At 36.2% G+C, this 19,832-nt stretch overlaps 1 protein-coding gene and 1 non-coding gene across 2 annotated transcripts in view; one reads left to right on the forward strand and one right to left on the reverse strand.

Annotated features, from left to right (window-relative positions):
• The first annotated feature begins 2,485 nt into the window (after positions 1-2,485).
• Trnav-uac lies at positions 2,486-2,558 on the forward strand. The gene has a single exon. It is a non-coding gene; the product is annotated as a tRNA-Val (tRNA).
• Positions 2,559-8,242: 5,684 nt separating this feature from the next.
• LOC115221966 (importin subunit alpha-4) overlaps positions 8,243-19,832 on the reverse strand; it is a 46,950-nt gene continuing 35,360 nt past the window's right edge. The window contains exons 12-14 of the mRNA XM_029792064.2: positions 18,345-18,507; positions 16,368-16,459; positions 8,243-14,541 (exon numbers count right to left, since the gene is read on the reverse strand). Of these exons, the coding sequence (XP_029647924.1) occupies positions 14,446-14,541; positions 16,368-16,459; positions 18,345-18,507 (351 nt within the window). The 3' untranslated portion in view covers positions 8,243-14,445. The remainder of the gene's footprint in view (positions 14,542-16,367; positions 16,460-18,344; positions 18,508-19,832) is intronic.

Consider the following 19,832-nt stretch of genomic DNA (forward strand, 5'->3'; position numbering starts at 1 on the left):
CGACCCCAGTGCGTAACTGGTACTTAATTTATCAATCCAAAAGGATGAAAGGCAAAGTTGACCTCAGCAGAATTTGAATGTAAAAACAGATGAAATACCGCTTAGCATTTTGCCAGGCATGCTGACATTTCTGCCAGCTTGCCGCCTTTGGGAAATATATTTTTTTCCTACTCTAGATACAAGGCCTGAAGTTTGGGGGAAGGGGGCCAGTCGATTAGATTGACCCCAGTGCGCAACTGGTACTTAATTTATTGACCCCTCCCCAAAAGAATGGAAAGTAAAGTCAAATTCAGCAGAATTTGAACTCAGAACGTATGCTAATGTTTCTGCCAACTTACCACCTAGAAAATATATTATTATACACTAATATACATTATTTGTGGAGGCACATGACCTAGTGGTTAGAGCAGTGGGATCGCAGGTTTGAATCTCAGACTGGGCGATGTGTGTGTTTATGAGTAAAACATCTAAGCTCCACCTGGGTCTGGCAGAAGGTAATGGCGAACCTCCGCTGACTCTTTCGCCACAACTTTCTCTCACTCTTTCCTCCTGCATCTTGCAGCTCACCTGCGATGGCCTGGCGTCCCATCCAGGTGGGGAACCTATACGCCAAGGAAACCAACCCATTATGAGCCAGGTATGGCTCCAGAAGGAACAAACAATATATATTATTTACAATGGACGGACAGGTATACCCTGATATATTTCAGACTCATGCCTTCTATCTTGGTTGTTTTAGTCATTCTATCCTCCACCATTTTTCAAGAATTATCAGGATTATATAGTAATATTAAGACATGGTAGAACCATTAACATGCCAGGCAAAATGCTTATCAGCATTTCATCCATCTTCACATTTCAAGTTCAAATTTTGCCAAGGTCAACTTTGCCGTCCATCCTTTCAGCATCCATAAAATAGTACTAGTAAAATACTGGGGTTAATGTAATAGACTTACTACATCCCATGAAACTGCTGGCCTTGTGCCAGAACTTGAAATCAATATTATATAGCAATATATTCATTGTACCCCAAGGCAGAATCATCAGCTCGTTGGAGGAAATGCTTAGTGGTATTTCATCTGCCACTACGTTCTGAGTTCAAATTCCACCGAGGTCAACTTTGCCTTTCATCCTTTTGGGGTCAATTAAATAAGTACCAGTTACGCACTGGGGTCGATATAATCGACTTAATCTGTTTGTCCCCTCTGTGTGTCGTAAAGAAGTAGGTGTTTTGTCTGCCTCAATGTTCTGAGTTCAATTTTGCCTTTCATCCTTTTGGAATCAATAAATTAAATACCAGTAAAACACTTGTGGGGGGTCAATGTAATCGATTAGTCCCTTCCTACAAAATTTCAGGCCTCATGCCTTAAGTAAAAAGCATTATTACATATTGATATATTCAGACTAATCTTGGCTTGTTATAGCCATTCTACCTTTAGGTCTTCGTCTGGTCACTGACATATTTAGTAACATTCTTGGAATTTTGAACTGATTTCTTTATTCAAGACACAAACGAAGATGATTCTTATTCCATGCCGAGAATATTCTTGTACACATGATGCTGTTTGCTTCTAGATATACAGAGTATGCCTATATACCAATATACACTCTGGTATATTTGCACATACTAAGTGCATGTATATAAAAAGGGTTAACATAATTAAATGAAGGGAATGGCTTCAAACGTAACATCATCATCGTTTAACGTCCGCTTTCCATGCTAGCATGGGTTGGACGGTTCAACTGGGGTCTGGGAAGCCCGAAGGCTGCACCAGGCCAGTCAGATCTGGCGGTGTTTCTACAGCTGGATGCCCTTCCTAACGCCAACATTTTTTAATATTCTTTCTATCTTCACAATGACATGCCATGACTGTCTCCCACCTTCCATTAACACTGTCAGGTCCTCAGTTTTTGGTTGTGTATCTCAACCAATAACACTAATGTAATTCAGTAGTTTTTGTCCTTTATTAGTTTGTGGAAGTTTCCCAAATCCAGTATCTGATACATCCTGTAATGGTGTTAGCTGTTTAGGGTGGTTTATGTCTATGCTGGGCCTACAAAAGATATTTTCAGTGCCCAGTAAATGCACTGTGTCAGTTGAGGAAAGTTTGGAGCATTGTTGAAAGAAAGACCAATCTACTACCTCACAATACTATAGCTTCTCTGAAGACCACTATTGTCCAAGTGATGTCATAAATGAACAAGGGCCATTTAATGCAAGCATGTCTACTGTGTTGCAGAAAGCCAAGATAAGCAGTAATTTAAGCTTCATGGATCAAGGTGCACAAATCTCGAACATCACTGAGAAATCAGTGAAGAGATTAGAAAAGGTGTTTCCTTGCAGTTTGAAAGACAAAGTACCCATCCGTGTGACCAACCAAGAACTGGAAGAAGCTGCAGAAGACAAATCCTGGCAAGTTTAAGCCTTTGATTTACTAGCAAGAAACCCTCCCATACATTCTCTGAATAATCTTAGTATATGAGTGGTTTCGTGGTGTAGTGATTATCACGTCTGCTTTACACGCAGAAGACCGCGAGTTCGAACCTCGCCGGAACCTATTTAGTTTTTAAGGCACAGGAGTGGCTGTGTGGTAACTAGCTTCCTTACGAACCACATGGTTCCGGGTTCAGTCCCACTGCGTGGCACCTTGGGCTGACCAAAGCCTTGTGAGTGGATTTGGTAGACGGAAACTGAAAGAAGCCTGTCGTATATATATGTGTGTGTTTGTCCCCCGCCAACATCGCTTGACAACCGATGCTGGTGTGTTTATGTCCCCATAATATAGCAGTTCGGCAAAAGAAACCGATAGAATAAGTACTAGGCTTACAAAGAAAAAGTCCTGGAGTTGATTTGCTTGACTAAAGGCGGTACTCCAACATGGCCACAGCCAAATGACTGAAACAAGTAAAAGAGTATATGAAGTCCTGATATCCATATTTAGCCTTAGAGACTGAGCAGCATTGACCCACGTGGACAAAACAGATAAGGTCTCCCCATCAGCAGCATGAAGGAATTTGTGGTAACCAGTACTGAGAAGGTGCTAGTAATACTGAGTCCCATGACCCCTAAATCTCTCAGGCTGGTATTGAGGTCAGGAGAAATTGTTCAGGCTGCCGCGACAGCTGAAGCATAGAGTACTGTACCTTGTGGTTATGGAAAGGATGACCTGGGTAGCAGAACATCTTACAATGATAAGGACAGGAGGTTGCTGATCCAGAATCAAGTATGAGGAGGAATGAACCAGCAAGTGTTGGTATGCAGCACCAGGAAGACTGGATAAAATGAGAGAAATGGTGGCTCACTAAATCTCATGGTCTGAGTTTCAGATTCAGGGAGTCTGTGATTCTATTGAGCCCCTCCAACTTGTTCTACTGGGGCAAGATCACTGACATGTCTTCTGCACCCTCGAATGCATTCTCAGCAATTGTCCTAAATGTCATTGCCATTCTGAAGGCTGTAACAGACACTGTCTACAGTGACATATGGTTTCTGATTACAAATATCTTGGGTCATACATATCATCATCTGGAAAAGATTTTCTAACTAGAAAGGCTATGGCCTGGTCAGCCTGTAATGACATGCATAAGATCTGGTCATCAAATCTAAGTAGAGACTTCAAACTTGAAATCTTCAAAGCCACAGTCAAACCAATTCTACTATATGGCTCAGAAACCTGGATGTTATCAAAGAAGCTTGAGAGGCGGTTGGATGGAACCTACACTCACCTCCTTATGAGAGCTCAAAATCTCTCATGGAAGCATCATCCAACCAAAATGCAAATATATGCGAAACTACCACCTGTGTCATCTCTTGTGAAAGGTAGGAGAGTCCAGTTTGCTGGACATTGTTGTAGAGCTGAAAACGAGGCAATGTCTACTCTTCTCCTCTGGAAGCCATCTACTCGCAATACCAGAGGGCACACACTCTCCTACCCTGATGTAATCTCCAGGGATACAGGCATCCAGCAACAGGACCTCCGTAATGCTATGATGGACCGCGAAGTCTGGTAAATTCCATTGTCTCAACCACGGTCGAACAATGATGATGTTGACAGTGACATTAGTCATAGGAAGTACAACTACTCAATGAGGAAGGCCATTACTTTTGTCATGGGTAGCACGAAGCTGATATTAAGCACCAGAACAACCTTCTTTAGCCTACTATCAATGGCACAAAATTAGAGCTTGAAGTAGATGAAGTTCCCCCAAAACTGTCACCTCAACATTGTTAAGGTGCTGATCCTAAAAGCATCCAAACAAATGGTTTAGAACCTTTTTTTTCTTAGGACTGGACTGAGTGGGGCCATCAAGAGGATGAAAATGAAGCTGAGCTGGTGGTATCATATTGAAAAAATTAAAATAAAGAAAAACCGGATGCCCTGCAAGGTGGGATGCAGGTTTGCAGTCCTTCTGCAAAGCCTACAAGATGCAGGGCATCACAAGAGCTGGTAGACGAAAGGCTGTCAGCTTGCCAACAGAGACAGCTGTGAATTAAGAAGTATGAGCCATGGAAAGGGTCGTGCTAACTGAATTTAGGCTAGGGATTGACTGACACAGAGGAGCTGTGTATGATTACTGAAAGGCCAAAAGCACCCGATGACCTAAGGTAACAACACTTATGGCATGCCCAGGTGCAGCACAAGCTGATGTATGAGAAGACTGATATTTTAGGTTTATATAGTTGTGCCAAGTAACATTAGATAGAAACCATAATTTCCTCCAAACTTAATTGAAGCCATCCAAATTATTCTCAGCATTTTTCTTATATATATATATATGCTTCCCAGATACTCTGACAACTGACAAAATATCCACCACTATTTTGCAAACCAAGTAAACATCTGCTGATTTATAAAAATAACTACTAACAAGCTAATTGCTTTATTAATTAGTGGATAGTGTAGGACGCATTAGAAATCATCATTTTAACATCTACTTCTCTATGCTTGTAGGGGTGGGATGGAATTTGTTGAGGCAGTCTACAGATGGATGTCCTTTCTGTTGTCAACTCTCAAGGAAATATTTTCCCATGACTACACATTTTCACAGAAGATTGGAAGTGAAAGACATACCTTGTGTAACAGTAACACTTGCTTACAACTACCATTTGGTCATGGCAAAGTGACAGTGACATGCATATATATATATATTAACATTCATGTTAGTTTCTATCAAGCAAATTCACTCTCAAGGTTTTGGCCAGCCTGAGGCTATAGTAGAAGATACTTGCCTAAGGTGTTAAGCAGCAGGACTGAACCAGGACCGAACAATGTGGTGAGCTGGCAGAAACGTTCGCACGCTGGGCGAAATGCTTAACGGTATTTCGTCTGCCATTACGTTCTGAGTTCAAATTACGCCAAGGTCGACTATACCTTTCATCCTTTCAGAGTCGATTAAATAAGAACCAGTTACACACTGGGGTCGATATAATCAACTTAATCAGTTTGTCCCCTCTATGTTTAGCCCCATGTGAGTAGTAAAGAATTAAGAAACTTTAGCATGCCGGGCAAAATGCCTAGTGGTACTTTGTCTGCCGCTACGTTTTGAGTTCAAATTCCGCCAAGATCGACTTTGCCTTTCATCCTTTCACACTGGGGTCGATGTAATCGACTTAATCCCTTTGTCTGTCCCCTCTATGTTTAGCCCCTCGTGGGCAATAAAGAAACAAGGACTGAACCTGAGACCATGTGGTTTGGAAGCAAACTTCTTACCACACAGCAACACCTGTATCTAAAAGTAATAACACAATAAATTAGGTGTAAAAGACTGAAGAGAACAATCCAAGATTTTTTATATGATGAACAAATTATTCATTTCATGGACTCAATAAATTAATTAGCTTTCAGAAATTATCTTATATATAAAGCTGAAGTTGTCTGTGTATGGCAGGTTTGGTAGTCTTCAACTATCACTATCTCCTCCAAGACCCTGCGGCGCAAGTTGACCAAAATTGAGAGTATGATAGAAGAAGGCTTGCTCTTCATTCCGTAGCAGATAAAATTCAAATCAGACCATGTTAACATAAAAAATTATTTACATCAAAAAGGTGCTTTTTTTTCTATGAAAAGCTCTATTTTTTTTTTACGATTTTTTGACTGCTGTGTCACCATTTTTCGGTGTATTTCAACCAGAAAAATGTTCACTTAAAGAGAATAACAAGCTACATAATGCACAATTTTTACTTTTCAAAAATTCCAATTCTAAAGGGTTGAAACAAACCCGAGCGATACTGCTAGTATTCAATATAATGAACCAAATCTAAAATAGTTTCTTAAAATCCAGTGCTATCAGCTGGGTCACAAGAATCTTACTTGATTAGAATCAATCCAAAAAATAAGGAACTCACTTGAACCCTTTAGCATTTAGATTATTCTGTCAAATGTAATGTTTATTTATTTACATTGCTTGGAATTAAATATTTTGGCTAATTTTAAATACCAAAAAGGTTAAATTTCACTTGCGAGAAATTTAAGTTGTTGAAACTGGTGGCAGATAACTGGGAGAAAAAATCTCATATTTCATAAACCAATAATGTAGTTTGGACTTGCAACACACTAAATACTTGGCAAATTGCTGATAAACTAAAATACCAGTTGAATAATATGCTACAGATAAGCCCCATCCTTTTTAGATAATTAGAAATTTTTGGGTGAAAATTAACATTTCATTATCACCAATAGAGAGTATTTCACATGTTGAGTCTCTCCAAACACTGCCCATCAGCTCAGTACAGAACAAACTCCATTATCAGATGTCTTGGCTTAAACCATGCAGTTTGACCCAAGACATGCTAAAACTGGCACAAGACCAGCAATATTGAGGGACAGGGGGGAAACAATTACATTAATCCCAGTGTTCAATTGGTACTTATTTTATTGACCCTGAAAGGCAAAGCTGTCCTCAATGGAATTTGAACTCAGAATGTAGAGAACCAGAAGAAATGCTGCTAAGCATTTTGCTGACAGGGTAATGATTTCGCCAGCTTGCTACCTTATGTCAGAGTATAATAATTCTTTGTTATATAAGCACAAAGAATTATTTATACTCTGTTATATATTTTGCTTATATACCTTGTTATATAAGCACAAGGCTTGAAATTTGATGGGAAGGGACTAGTTGATCACATCAGCCCCAGTGCTTGACTGGTACTTAATCTATCAACCTCGAGGCAGATGAAATACCACAAGAATGGTACAAGTAGAAATAACAAAACAGCAGACTGTAGAAGATGAGACAGCAATATATTACTGTCTAAACTAGAAAATAATTTATTACACAAGTTCAAATACTACTGTAGGATGCCTCAGACCATTCTATAACTGAGGTCAAGTAATTTGAAATTGTGGACCATGACTGAATATTTGACTTATGCCTAATTAAATCCACAACAATTTGGTCAGCTTTTTTTAGTTGCATATGATGACTGGTATGTGTGGAATACAACGGTTCACAAATACAGGTTTTTAAGCGCCCTGGTTTCAGGTTAAATCCAACTGTGTGGCACCTTGGGCGTGTGCTTTGTGCCCTAGTCCTGGGACATCCAAAACTTGCGAGTGAATTTAAAAAGGGTTAAACTGGGTTTTTTTTAAAATCTTTCCCTGAGATGTTAATGCAAGATAACCAAAAATTTTGCTAAAATATCCAAAGACTTTGTACCAAACTTATAATGGTGAAGGCTTGGCTGTGTGATAAGAAGCTTGTTTCCCAACCACATGGTTTCAGGTTCAGCCCCACTGCACAGTGCCTTACGTAAATGTCTTCATTGTGTAGGTGCAGGAGTGGCTGTGTGGTAAGTAGCTTGCTAACGAACCACATGGTTCCAGGTTCAGTCCCACTGAGTGGCACCTTGGGCAAGTGTCTTCTACTATAGCCTCGGGCCGACCAAAGCCTTGTGAGTGGATTTGGTAGACAGGAACTGAAGGAAGCCCATCGTATATATGTATACATATATATGTGTGTGATTGTGTGTCTGTGTTTGTCCTCCCAACATCGCTTGACAACCGATGCTGGGGTGTTTACGTCTCCGTAACCTAGCGGTTAGGCAAAAAGAGACTGAGAGAATAAGTATCACAATCGAGAAAAAAAAAATACTAGGATTGATTCGTTTGACTAAACCCCTCAAGGTAGATCTTGAAGATGGCCACAGTCCAATAAATGAAACAAAAGATAAAAGATATACCTTTATCCAAATACAGGATAATCATTACGATTATATGTCAATCAGGCACATAATATCTCTAGACTGGATATAATGGTTTCTTTATTGAATATTCAAGATACAGCAATCTGACTGGACTTTAAAATAAACCGGAAGTTATGAAGCCAGGATGTCACAAGGGGCCATTTTAACAATCTTCTTTAAACAATGTCTTCCATCTAAATATTTAAACTGTGTGCTCAAGACCTCACTTAAAAATATCACGCATATATGTATACACACATATTTATGCATGTGTGTATATATATATATATACACACACACACACGTATATGTGTTTGTGTGTGTACATACATACGCAAGATAAGTGAATTAACTGTATAAAATCATAATTGTGAGAAAGTACTTCATTTCTTTTCAAAGTTTTTCTTATTCTTTAACTAATTAGTAGCAGTGTTGCATTAATGAATTTAGAAATTGTTTCATTCTAACTGAATTCTTCAAATCAAATCCTTTGAATAATCATCTCGAATGGCTTTTACATTCTATGCATCTGGAACTGGAAAATCAACTCTTATACAAAGTAAAAGAGTTAAAATGACCCCAGGTTATAAAAACAATCAAACAGTGATTTGATTTGGAAAATTATTGTTAAAGAAAACCGAAAATCAATATATACAAAAAAAATCCAGTTATTCTGAAAATACAGAGAAATAGAAAACAGTGAAATAAAATCTATGTATGTATGTATACACACAGTAACATTTGGTTGGCTAGTGTAGAGCGGTTTAGAGAGAAAAGTTGGCAGCAGGAAACTGAAGTTTAAAAATTCATTATAATAAAAGTCCTAAAAACCAATATGTCTATCTTTAAATGTAAAATTCCCATTTACATGAAGCCCTATTTAGAAAGAAAATAGGGAGTGATGCTACTTTAACATGCGGTCTACCACAGTATCCTTTATTTATACTGTGAAAGTACCTGATCAGGGTTAGGGTGAAGGATCAGGTTGGGGTTGAGGTTAGAGTTAGGGTTTGGGTTAGACTGCATGCTAAACTGGCACCAAAAAATATATAAAAGTGATATTCCAAAAGGTTTTTGGTAAATTTATTCAGTATAGCTAGATAAAAGATTGATATGTTTAAAAGTAGTTAATAACTAAATTCAAGAGAATTTGTTCCCTTTTACAAGCAACTTAAATGTTTTTTGGTTATTTTAATTATTAATATCACAGCCAAAATTTTGTCGTTATTGTTAAATTTCTATAAAGCTAAAAGTTTGAAGAAGATATGAATCAAGTTAGGACAAACGGTTTCACAATGTTATGGACGGAAGGTGATGTTTACGGTATTTATTTTCAAAGAAACAAGCTTTATAGTGACTGACTAAATTCTTCACTAAAACAGGAAATCAAACTAATAAAAAAAAAACAAGTCTTAAATTCATTTTAGTGAAAAGTCATTACCACTAAGTTGGAGAGACTGAAGTCTTCATTTGAAATGTTTTTACAACCACCTGCGGCCATCATACAAGATTAAAGCTACGAGATATTTCTTCTCTATTTTGCTGTTGCTCTGACATAGCTAGAGAAATGTTCAAAAATCTATTTCAGTTTCAACCACTCTTTTTGTTTGGTTTTTTTTCTTTCCTTCTTTCCCAATACAAAATACAAAAGTTGTCAAACTTGGCTGTATGGAAATAAGAATGAACCGTTATAAGTGTTGCAAGTAAAAAGTAACAATACAAAATATGTCTAAGAATTTAGAAACTTTGAGAACGTGAAATAATTTTAGGAATGGTGAATCTCAAAGTAAATAAAGCAATAAATATTGGGTCAAAAACGCTGTGGATAGAGAAATTTTGAAGGATTGCTTTGGTTCAATGCTAGAACATATGCCGTGTTTACAGAATATGCAGGTGCGTGTCCCATGACCAGCATTTTCGACTTACTGTCTGATTTTTAATCCAATGTTTACAGTTCATTTTTTTATAGCTTTATCTGCTTCAAGCTTCACTATTCTTTAAAAGAATTTTAAAATTGTCTGTTTTAAAAATTTTGAAAAATCCAATAAATACAGAAGTTGTTGAATCTAAGAATGAAAAATATAGATCAGGTTAAAATATTTAGGAAAGGTAATAATGTCGAAAATAATAAAGTTAAGTATTTTAAAAATTAAGGAATTTTTCAAGTTATATGAGAGACATTCACTAGTCATGTTGAGAATTTAGTTCTGTAATTATCAAAATTCATCAAATATTGGACTATCAATTTCACAGCTGCCAACCTAAAATGTTTTGAATAACTGGAAAGAAACTGTTGTAGGGACTATAATAAAGAACATTAAATCTCATTATAAAACTTGACATGCCACAGTGAACGAAGAAGACATGTCATCAACAAGAAAAATAAAATTTTTTTAAAAAATGCACGCAATAAAAAAAAAATGGAATTGCAAGTGAACTTGAGAAGAAATATAGCCACTTTTTATTGACTAGGTGACAATAGAGGATTCTGTACAGGTAGGAAACTAAAAAAAAAAAAAAATAATAAAAATATAAAATAGAACAGATAAAACAGAATTAGAGAAGTTAAGAATGAAGTTTTCTAGCAAATAATATCCATGTATTTTGTTCAGTTAGAATTCACAATTTAATAAACATATGGCTGGACGTTGTTTTTTTTTTTGATAAAGCTTAAAAGGCCACAGAGTTGATAAGACATGGAAAACGTTAGCTTATAATTTTAGTTTGAAATCAATCAATTAGTTCCATAACTAGTGGTAACCTACCTTGAAGGTAATGAAAATAATTTTTGTGGGATTTTGGTTTTTTTTTTTTTTAAAAAAAAAGAGGAGTTCTATTCAACTCTAAAAGAAGGTGGCATGCAAGTTATTTCTTAAAACTAGCTGTATGTGTATGTGGATTTGTTTCAATAAAACAAAAACAATAATTTTAAGAAACTATCAACATTAAAATACAGGCAAAGCGATAATAACTGCTATTTTCCAAACCTGCGCCCAGTGAGAAGTAATGCTGTGTATAAATAGATACAAAGGTAGGGCCGGCTAGTAATTAAGAAAAAAAAAAACAAAAAAAAAACTTACAGGTAAAACTCCATGTGCAACAAGTTTACCACTGTTATGAGGACAACCAAATAACCCAATGAATGGGTTAAACAGAAGCATTGTAATTTGTCCAATTAAACATTCTAAATGAACAAGTCCTTAGCAGTCATTCCACCAAAAGTGCTTTGAAAAGTTTGTTGCACAGAGGAAAACTTGTGGTAAGTTTGTGTACAAACGTTAGAAAAAAAAAAATTCTTTTTTTTTTTGAATTCCACATATACACATTCGTTACAGTTTTGTTATTTTCACAGTGTATTAGAAAATTACAATCATTATTGCAAAGCCTGTATAGCATGGACAGAAAAATCATATTGTTGGTAGAGTAAGTTACACTAGTAAATTTTAGCTTTCACCCAGCTCTTCGTTCAATATCACACAGTTGATAAGAGACACACTCACAAGAGTGGTATAGAGACCATAGCAGTCAGTCTTTTCATTCAAGAATATCCTGAAATATTTCACAGCATTTCAATCAGTCAATGTTAAGAGAAATAGCACCTTCACACTTGATAAACACTCATTCACACATTCAGTCATACAAATTTATAGTTTTTAAATTTACAATCACCACCTCCATTCTTCAGGTTCACATTTCAGAGAATATAGACACACATTCCCGAATTTCATTTTTTGACATCTTTAAAGATTTATATTTCAAATCACCAATTTCTCAAACTTCCAAATCAGCCATTTTCTGAAAAGGATAAAGACAGAGTCAAGTTTGTTTTGTTTTTTATTAAAATTATGGTATAAATTAGTTGGCCACAGTTTAAAGTTTGAAGCCAGAAATGCCTATTCTTTTCTAAATCAAACTGGGTTAGAGAGAGAAGAGAGAGAGAGAGAGAGAGAGAGATGACCAGTAAAATTAATAACTAATTAGCCAATTCACCGAAGAATTGCTAATGTAATCAAGTGGATCATATAGAGAAAGGAAGTCTAAACAGTCAGCTTGGTCGATACACAAGTAATGTGTCGTCGATAAACGGCCTTACTGGAGCATCATAACAACAAGATCAATAGTAGTCGTAAATACTTTGCTAGGTCAGAGACCTGCAAGGAAACCCATGCTACTACCATCAGGTGAGAAGTGAAAACATGATACCACTACCACTTAGTTTAACTTAGTTACTTTAGAAAGAAAGAACAGCTGGAATGTTTTTTATAAACTATATATATATAAAAGAGGAAGGTTTTTTAAAGTAATTTTCAAGAAGCCCTTACATCATTCAATTTTTAGCAACAATGCACCACCAGCACCAACATTCACAACTTAGTTCCAATACATTCTGCAGAGAAATCACAGCATCATAAAAATTTACTAGATGCATTTATAATAATAATAATAATAATAATCATAGTAATAACAATAATAGTAATTATAATAAAGCTAACACATACACCAATATCAATGGTAACTAATAAATTCAGCGATAACTGGGGAAATGGTATTATGGCTATTTCCCCATAGTAAAGAATAATCCAACAGGAACCCCTATCTTTGTGTCCAACCAGTGCTGCAATGAGATAGCTACTGCAAAGCCCACTGATTAAAAATAGAAACTTTAGTCCTCACACTTGTTCCTCTACTCAACTTCATTAACAAAAGAAAACAATTCTTGGCTAATATTTTAATTCCTTTTAAAGTTTCTCTTTTGTCAAAGATATTGACATTTGCACAGTTTTCAATCAACAACAATAATAGTAATAAAAATATTCTTCTTCTTAGGTTTCAATGCAAATGAGGAAAATTAAAAGCAAAAAAAAAAAAAAAGAACCAAGAATAACCTATGGAAGACAGATGATCCGACTAAAATAATTACCTATTTCTAATTAAGAGAAAAATGATTCTGCCTTCCTATATATCATGTGTGTGCGTGTATATATATATATATATACATACATATACACACACAGACACTCACCATATATATGTATGCACACACACCATACACACACATATATATATACATACACGCACACAACATATATATTAAATTTTGCCATCTCTTGAAATAGATGTTCCAAGCAGCAAAGAACTCTATTTCTAGGGAATAAAGAAAAGTCGAAGGAATAATAATAATGAAATGAAACCAAGTACCTTAAAAGAGTCAGAATTTTTTTTACATATTTAACGACATTTTTGAAACTTAGCAGAAGAATAAAAAACAATCGCAACCTAAGATTTAGCATAGTTCTCCTGTATTTTGATCAAAATTAATAAAATATTGAATTATGATAATAAAAGAATCCTTTAATCTACTAAATAGTAGGATTATTGTTAAATGATAAACATGGATCTACAATCAGCAGGTATTTCTTTAAGAAGAAGTAGGGAATAATCTGACAATAATAATAATAACAGCATTGGATACAATGCAATTTAAGCTGGAAGAGAAAAATACCAGCAACATACATCAAAAGAAAAGGAGAGAAAAATAAAAGAAAACCAAACAGGGTTTGAATGCTAAACTGAAACATTTTTTTAAAAGGGTGAGCTAAGACACAAAAAAAAATATAAGTTTTTCCATTGCCTAAATAGTATAAATTATTCACATATATATATATATACACACACACACAGAGGTGTATGTGTGTGTAGGTATGTGTATTATATATATATATATATATATATATTTATATATACACACATACATATGTATATATATATATAAATATATAATAGATTGCTTCTTTGAAAACACTGTAATTAAAAATTTAGTTTGGCAGTAAAATACAGTCAAGAGCTAAAATAATAATAATAATGATAATAATAATAAAACAAACAAAAAATAAAATAAAACTGGGGACTAGAATTGTTGCTTGACAGTAGTATTAAGAGTTGAAGTTGACAGAATAAAGAAGTCTAGAAAACAGAAGAAGGGCAACAGAAGCCAAGCCAACAAAACTCATAATTTGCTGTAAAGTGTAGCTGTTGCTGCTGATGAGTGTATTCTTTGTTCTTTTTTTGTCTTTTTTTTCTTTTTAAACTGCAGTAAACGATGTAGAAAAGTAGTAGTAATAGTAGTAGAGTAGTTGTAGTTGTAGTAGTAGTAGTAGTAGTAGTATGTTCATCCCCAAAACTGATTGCAGTAATCTTCAAGTTGCTTCTGCTTCCAACAGTGCGTAGATCAATGAATGCACAGCAGACGATTTGTGGATTTTTCAAAACTTGAAACCTTCAGAGGGGATTTGAGCATTGGGATCAAATTGATAACTCTGTTCTGCAGCTTGAGGCACCAACTGAGTATCTTCTTCAATCTGTGAAATAAAAGAAAGAGAAAAATGAAAAAAAAAAAAAAAAAAAAAAAAAAAATTTAAAAGGCACAGGAGTGGCTGTGTGGTAAGTAGCTTGCTAACCAACCACATGGTTCTGGGTTCAATCCCACTGCGTGGCATCTTGGGCAAGTGTCTTCTGCTATAGCCTTGGGCCGACCAAAGCCGTGTGAGTGGATTTGGTAGACGGAAACTGAAAGAAGCCTGTCGTATATATGTATATATATATATATATATGTATGTGTGTGTTTGTCCCCCTAGCATTGCTTGACAACCGATGCTGGTGTGTGTTTACGTCCCCGTCACTTAGCGGTTTAGCAAAAGAGACCGATAGAATAAGTACTGGGCTTACAAAGAATAAGTCCCGGGGTCGATTTGCTCGACTAAAGGCGGTGCTCCAGCATGGCCGCAGTCAAATGACTGAAACAAGTTAAAGAGTAAAAGAGTAACCCTTTAGTGTTTGCATTATTCTGCCAAAATTAATCCTTTTTCATCCACTTTGTTTTGAACTTAATCATGCATTATCTTGTAGCGATGAGATTTTGATGAGGTAATTCTTAATTTTTAAAACGATATTGTAGGGTTGGTGTGAGAGACCAGATCTGGCCAGTTTGCACATAAAACAGGCAGAATACTTTTGGCCGGATATGGCCGGTTTAAATGCTAAAGGGTTATTAGCCAGCATGTTCAGAGGAGGGACTAAGTCGATTACATCAACCCCAAACCGCAACTGGTACTTATTTTATTGACCCCACCCCAAAGATGAAAGGCCACTAAGCCTTTTTCCTGGCATGCTAAAGATTCTGTTATCTCGTTGTCTTATGATATAAGAATATTAGTTTTAATTTTTGGGGTGGATAAGTGGGTGGCGGTGATTACATCAACGACAATGCTCAACTGGTACTTATTTTATCGACCCCGAAAAGATGAAAGGCAATGCCAACCGTGGTGGAATTTAAAACCAGAATCTCAAAACAGACGAAATACCTATTTCTTTACTACCTGCGGAGAGGACAGACAAACGGATTAAGTCAATTATATCGACTCCAGTGTGTAACTGAAAGGATGAAAGGCGAACTCGACCGTGGCGGAATTTGAACTCAGAACGTAACGGCAGACGAAATACAGCTGTGCATTTCACCCGGCGTGCTAACGTTTCTGCCAGCTCACCGCCTTTTATATACCGCTAAGCATTTTGCTTGGTGTGCTAAAGCCACTATCAGCTCACCACCTTATGATAGGAATTCCAACCATGCTCCTTTATAGGATCCAGTGGCTAAAGACATCAACAACCGACCAATGGAGGAGAAGGGCGCATAGTTTAGGGCCACACCCTCTCTAAACCTGCCTTCCAACAGTGTCCTGTTAGTTTCAGTTTCAGCAGCCAGAATCAACCCGTCGTTTGGTGGTACAAGCCTTCGAACAAGATCGCTACTTTGACCTGTCTGTCAATCAGCAATGTTGCTCGAGTGTCAGCCAGCGTCGCCTAGCCACGCTATTTCTGAGTCGGCATGTTACAGCTTTCAAGCCATTTTAGATCTTCTAGTTTCAGCCATATATAGAAGCTGGCTTTGTCAACTGCCTCCTGTATCCTCCTCATTACTTTTCTCAGCTAATGAGCTCGAAAATGCAAACCTACTTTTAAATTAACAACCAAATTCAAGAAATAATATTCAATTAAAATCCTCCTTCTCAACCAGCTTTTTTCAATGATAAACTTGTCGAGGTAGTCTTAACAACTCCTATTTCACAGGAGACTGATATTTTGCTTATAAAGAACAAAAATACAAGCTCAAAAAGCTATTACTTACTTCCCCAGAGAAATATTTATCAATGATGTCATAAGCTAATTTATATATATCTTCATTTTCATGGTTTTGGAGGTTTTCTATCTTATCCAAGCCTGAAATAAACAGAAAATAATGAAAGAAAAATTGCAAGCATTTCCAGACTTACAGAAATATATTTTGAAAATTTAAAGGTTTCATTTATAGTAGTTCTATAAACATACAAATACATGTCTTTCGTTTTTTTTTGTTTTTTTTTAGCAATGGATCTGAAAGCACACTTAACACCATAAACAAACATGTAAATATTGAGTTGAAAGAAAAAGAAAAACTATTTTGGCTAGAAAGGTCGAAGGCTGCCTGTGGAATCCGAACCCACATCTTTTTTCTCTACAGTTGTAGATTTGACTGCTATGGACAGCTTTTGACCCACTTTATCCAAAAAAAGGTTCATCAACCAAATATTTACATATTATTTATAGATTTCTGGTTTTATGTGTGTTCAGATATTCACTGTTAAAAAAAAAATCACATTCTTTTGAAAGTTAAATTCTTAGGAAGTCAACAATGTAGAAATATATTTTACATCATAAATGATGTATAATTATATATTGGTATTTCGTTTTTGGATTTGGTTTGTAAGATTCTTTATATGAGTGTGTGTTGAAGCATATTCTATTGTGTCTGGGGAGAGTCATTTTCTTTTTGTGCCTTATAATGTAACACACTCACCAATAAAATTTCCACATTTTTCTTATTTTTATTGTCCTAAAATTTTCGTTGCGTTTTGCAACCTTTTCAATAGTTTTTTAGAACAATAAAAATAAGAAAAACGTGGAAATTTTACCGGTGAGTAAAATATATATTATATTTACATAAGACACAAAAAGAAAATGACTCTACCCAGACACAATAGTATATACTGGTAAAATTAGAGCTAACATATTTAATGCAGAGAACATTTAAAAGTTAAAGATTATTTCTTATTTCCTTATCAGGCTTTTCTGTTTAGTTTAGAACAAAAGTATTAAGTTCATTAATGTTTCAAGACTTTGCTGCATCATCTGAATATATTTTTAATGAAAAATACAGAGCAAGTCACAGAAATGCTTTGTTTTCACTACCAAAAAATGGTATGGGTAATGCATTAAAAGATGCCAGTCCACCTAGTGGGTTCCATTCCAAGGAATAGCCATCTCAATCCTGATCAAATTGAATAGGGAGGTGGTTCAGGGGGCCCATGACACTGGAATATATCTACTGCAACAGCTCTGAAAAGAAAGCCACCAAAGTTCAACAGTCGGTATTTTGCCAGCTTCTGAGCTACAAATTTTGAACAGTTGGACCCACTTTCTGTCACCAAACCCCACCCATTTCCAAGCTGGACACTTTTTCCAGCTTCCAAATATCTTCCCTTACACGTTCACACTCTTCATAGACAATTATACACAAACACATACTCTTCACACTCACTTATAAATGCATACCCCCCCCTCTATTCATCCACCAGCGTACAGGTACATCTATCCACACATACACAATTTTTTTTTGACATTCCTTGTTTCAATCAGCAACTGGAACTCTTTCGCATTCAAATTACTGTCAAACGTAAAGCTTATTTATTTATACTCTTTTGAATCAGTCACGTATTGCCTCATAAGCTTTGAGATTTTCATGATCTTATTGTCTATTTTTAGAATGCATTGCAGGGTAGGTGTGAGAGGTTAGATCAGACCAGTTTGATCATAAAACAGGAGGCATATTTTGGCTGAATATGGCCACTTTAAATTACCAGTCTGCCCTCCCACCAACTGCACAAATGCGCCGATGCTAACATTCTTCAACCGCTTCTCTCCCTTTCTGCCAATCACTCCTCTCCCTCTCGAAAAAAAAGACCACATCTGTTCTTTACTTCGTCACTTCCATCAATCTTTATGTTTACATGAAAAATAATCAAAGATAAATTATCAACAGTTGACTAAGTAGAGCAAATATACGAACCACCACATTCTTCTATTTGCTGGCATAAAGATTCAACATCATCACCAGCCATCTTCAATATGTTGTTAATGCCATCTAAAACAACATTAACAACTTGTGGATCTTTAACTCCCAGTAAATTACAGAAGGGGCCAATCACTCCTTCATGAACAACATAGCCAACCTACAAAAAGAAAGAAATTAAGTTGTCAAAAAATAAAAGGAAGAATAATTTAATTTACTGCTTATACATTTGAAATGTGGTTATACAAAGATGAAAGCCTTGCTGCAAATGTCAGCTGACCCCTCCATACTAATATCATTCCTTGGTTTTGCAATGGCTTATATGGGGGGGTTTCTTTTTTTTCTGTTTTGTTCATCCTTTATTTGCTAGACTGGGAAAAAGGAGCAGGCCTCATGACCTCCACAACCCCTTGGAGATCAGTGGAGGACTTGACATTCGACATAAATTGCTGCAATCTGATGACTGCAATAAAAAAGGCATGTGCAGAGAGCAAATTCCAGAAGGCCACTGTATGGGGGGAAAAACGGGCTGGACCTACTTTGTTAGTGGAGAAGTTGAACACAAAGGTAACAAGAGAGGCAGTATTCACTGTAGCTGTAGTAAAAAATGCATTGAGAGGAGACAGCAATTCTGCAGTGCTGAGGCTGTACTAATATGTTGAGCTTTCTCTGAATGTGGTGTAGAATGTGTGCGCACATGTATGTGTAACACCTGCAGCTCCATCATAGACATAGGAGCAGTTTTACAATGTAGGTCTCACCTGAATTTTGTAGAGGGTCAGAAAATGTGGGAAGCTGAACTGTTTTCTGACAAGGACCAATATTAATGGGGATGCAGTCGTAGCTATGTTAAGGATGTGTGCTCACCATTTGAGATCTTCAATGAAAACATTTGGAATGACCACAAGAGCCCTAGCTGCATGCAGCTCGTATTGATGTGGGATGATGTTTTTGGAATATGAGCAATGTGTGGTTTTTTGGTGTTGAAAGAGACAAACTTTGCACAACCCAGTTGGAGGATGCTTTCGGAGCATCTGTTCATGGAGTTAGTGCAGCTTTGCCTTGAAGTACCTCAGATGCATCAAGATAACACGAATGGAAATGGTTAGGGAAGAATGAAGAATGGTATGGACTATTTAGAGATGGTGCCACTGGATGTGAGAGCAAATAAGTTATTGATTTACAGAAAGAAACGTTGAGGACATTTATAAACTCTTGGGCACACACGATTTGAAAGTATGAAGAATGTGTCTTCAGTAGCCATTCTTAGGTATGATATTCTTTATTCTTTTTATTTGTTTCAGTCATTTGACTCTGGCCATACTGGAGCAGTGCCATAAAGGGTTTTTTTAATCGAAGAAATTGACACCAGGACTTATTCTTTGTAAGCCTAGTACTTATTCTATTGGTCTCTTTTGCCAAGCTGCTGTATTAGCCAGTGTTTTCAAAGCGATGAATAGCTTTTTGTGGAAACCATGGTTCGTT

Source organism: Octopus sinensis, linkage group LG19, assembly GCF_006345805.1.
Source record: "Octopus sinensis linkage group LG19, ASM634580v1, whole genome shotgun sequence".
In the NCBI taxonomy this organism is placed as follows: domain Eukaryota; kingdom Metazoa; phylum Mollusca; class Cephalopoda; order Octopoda; family Octopodidae; genus Octopus; species Octopus sinensis.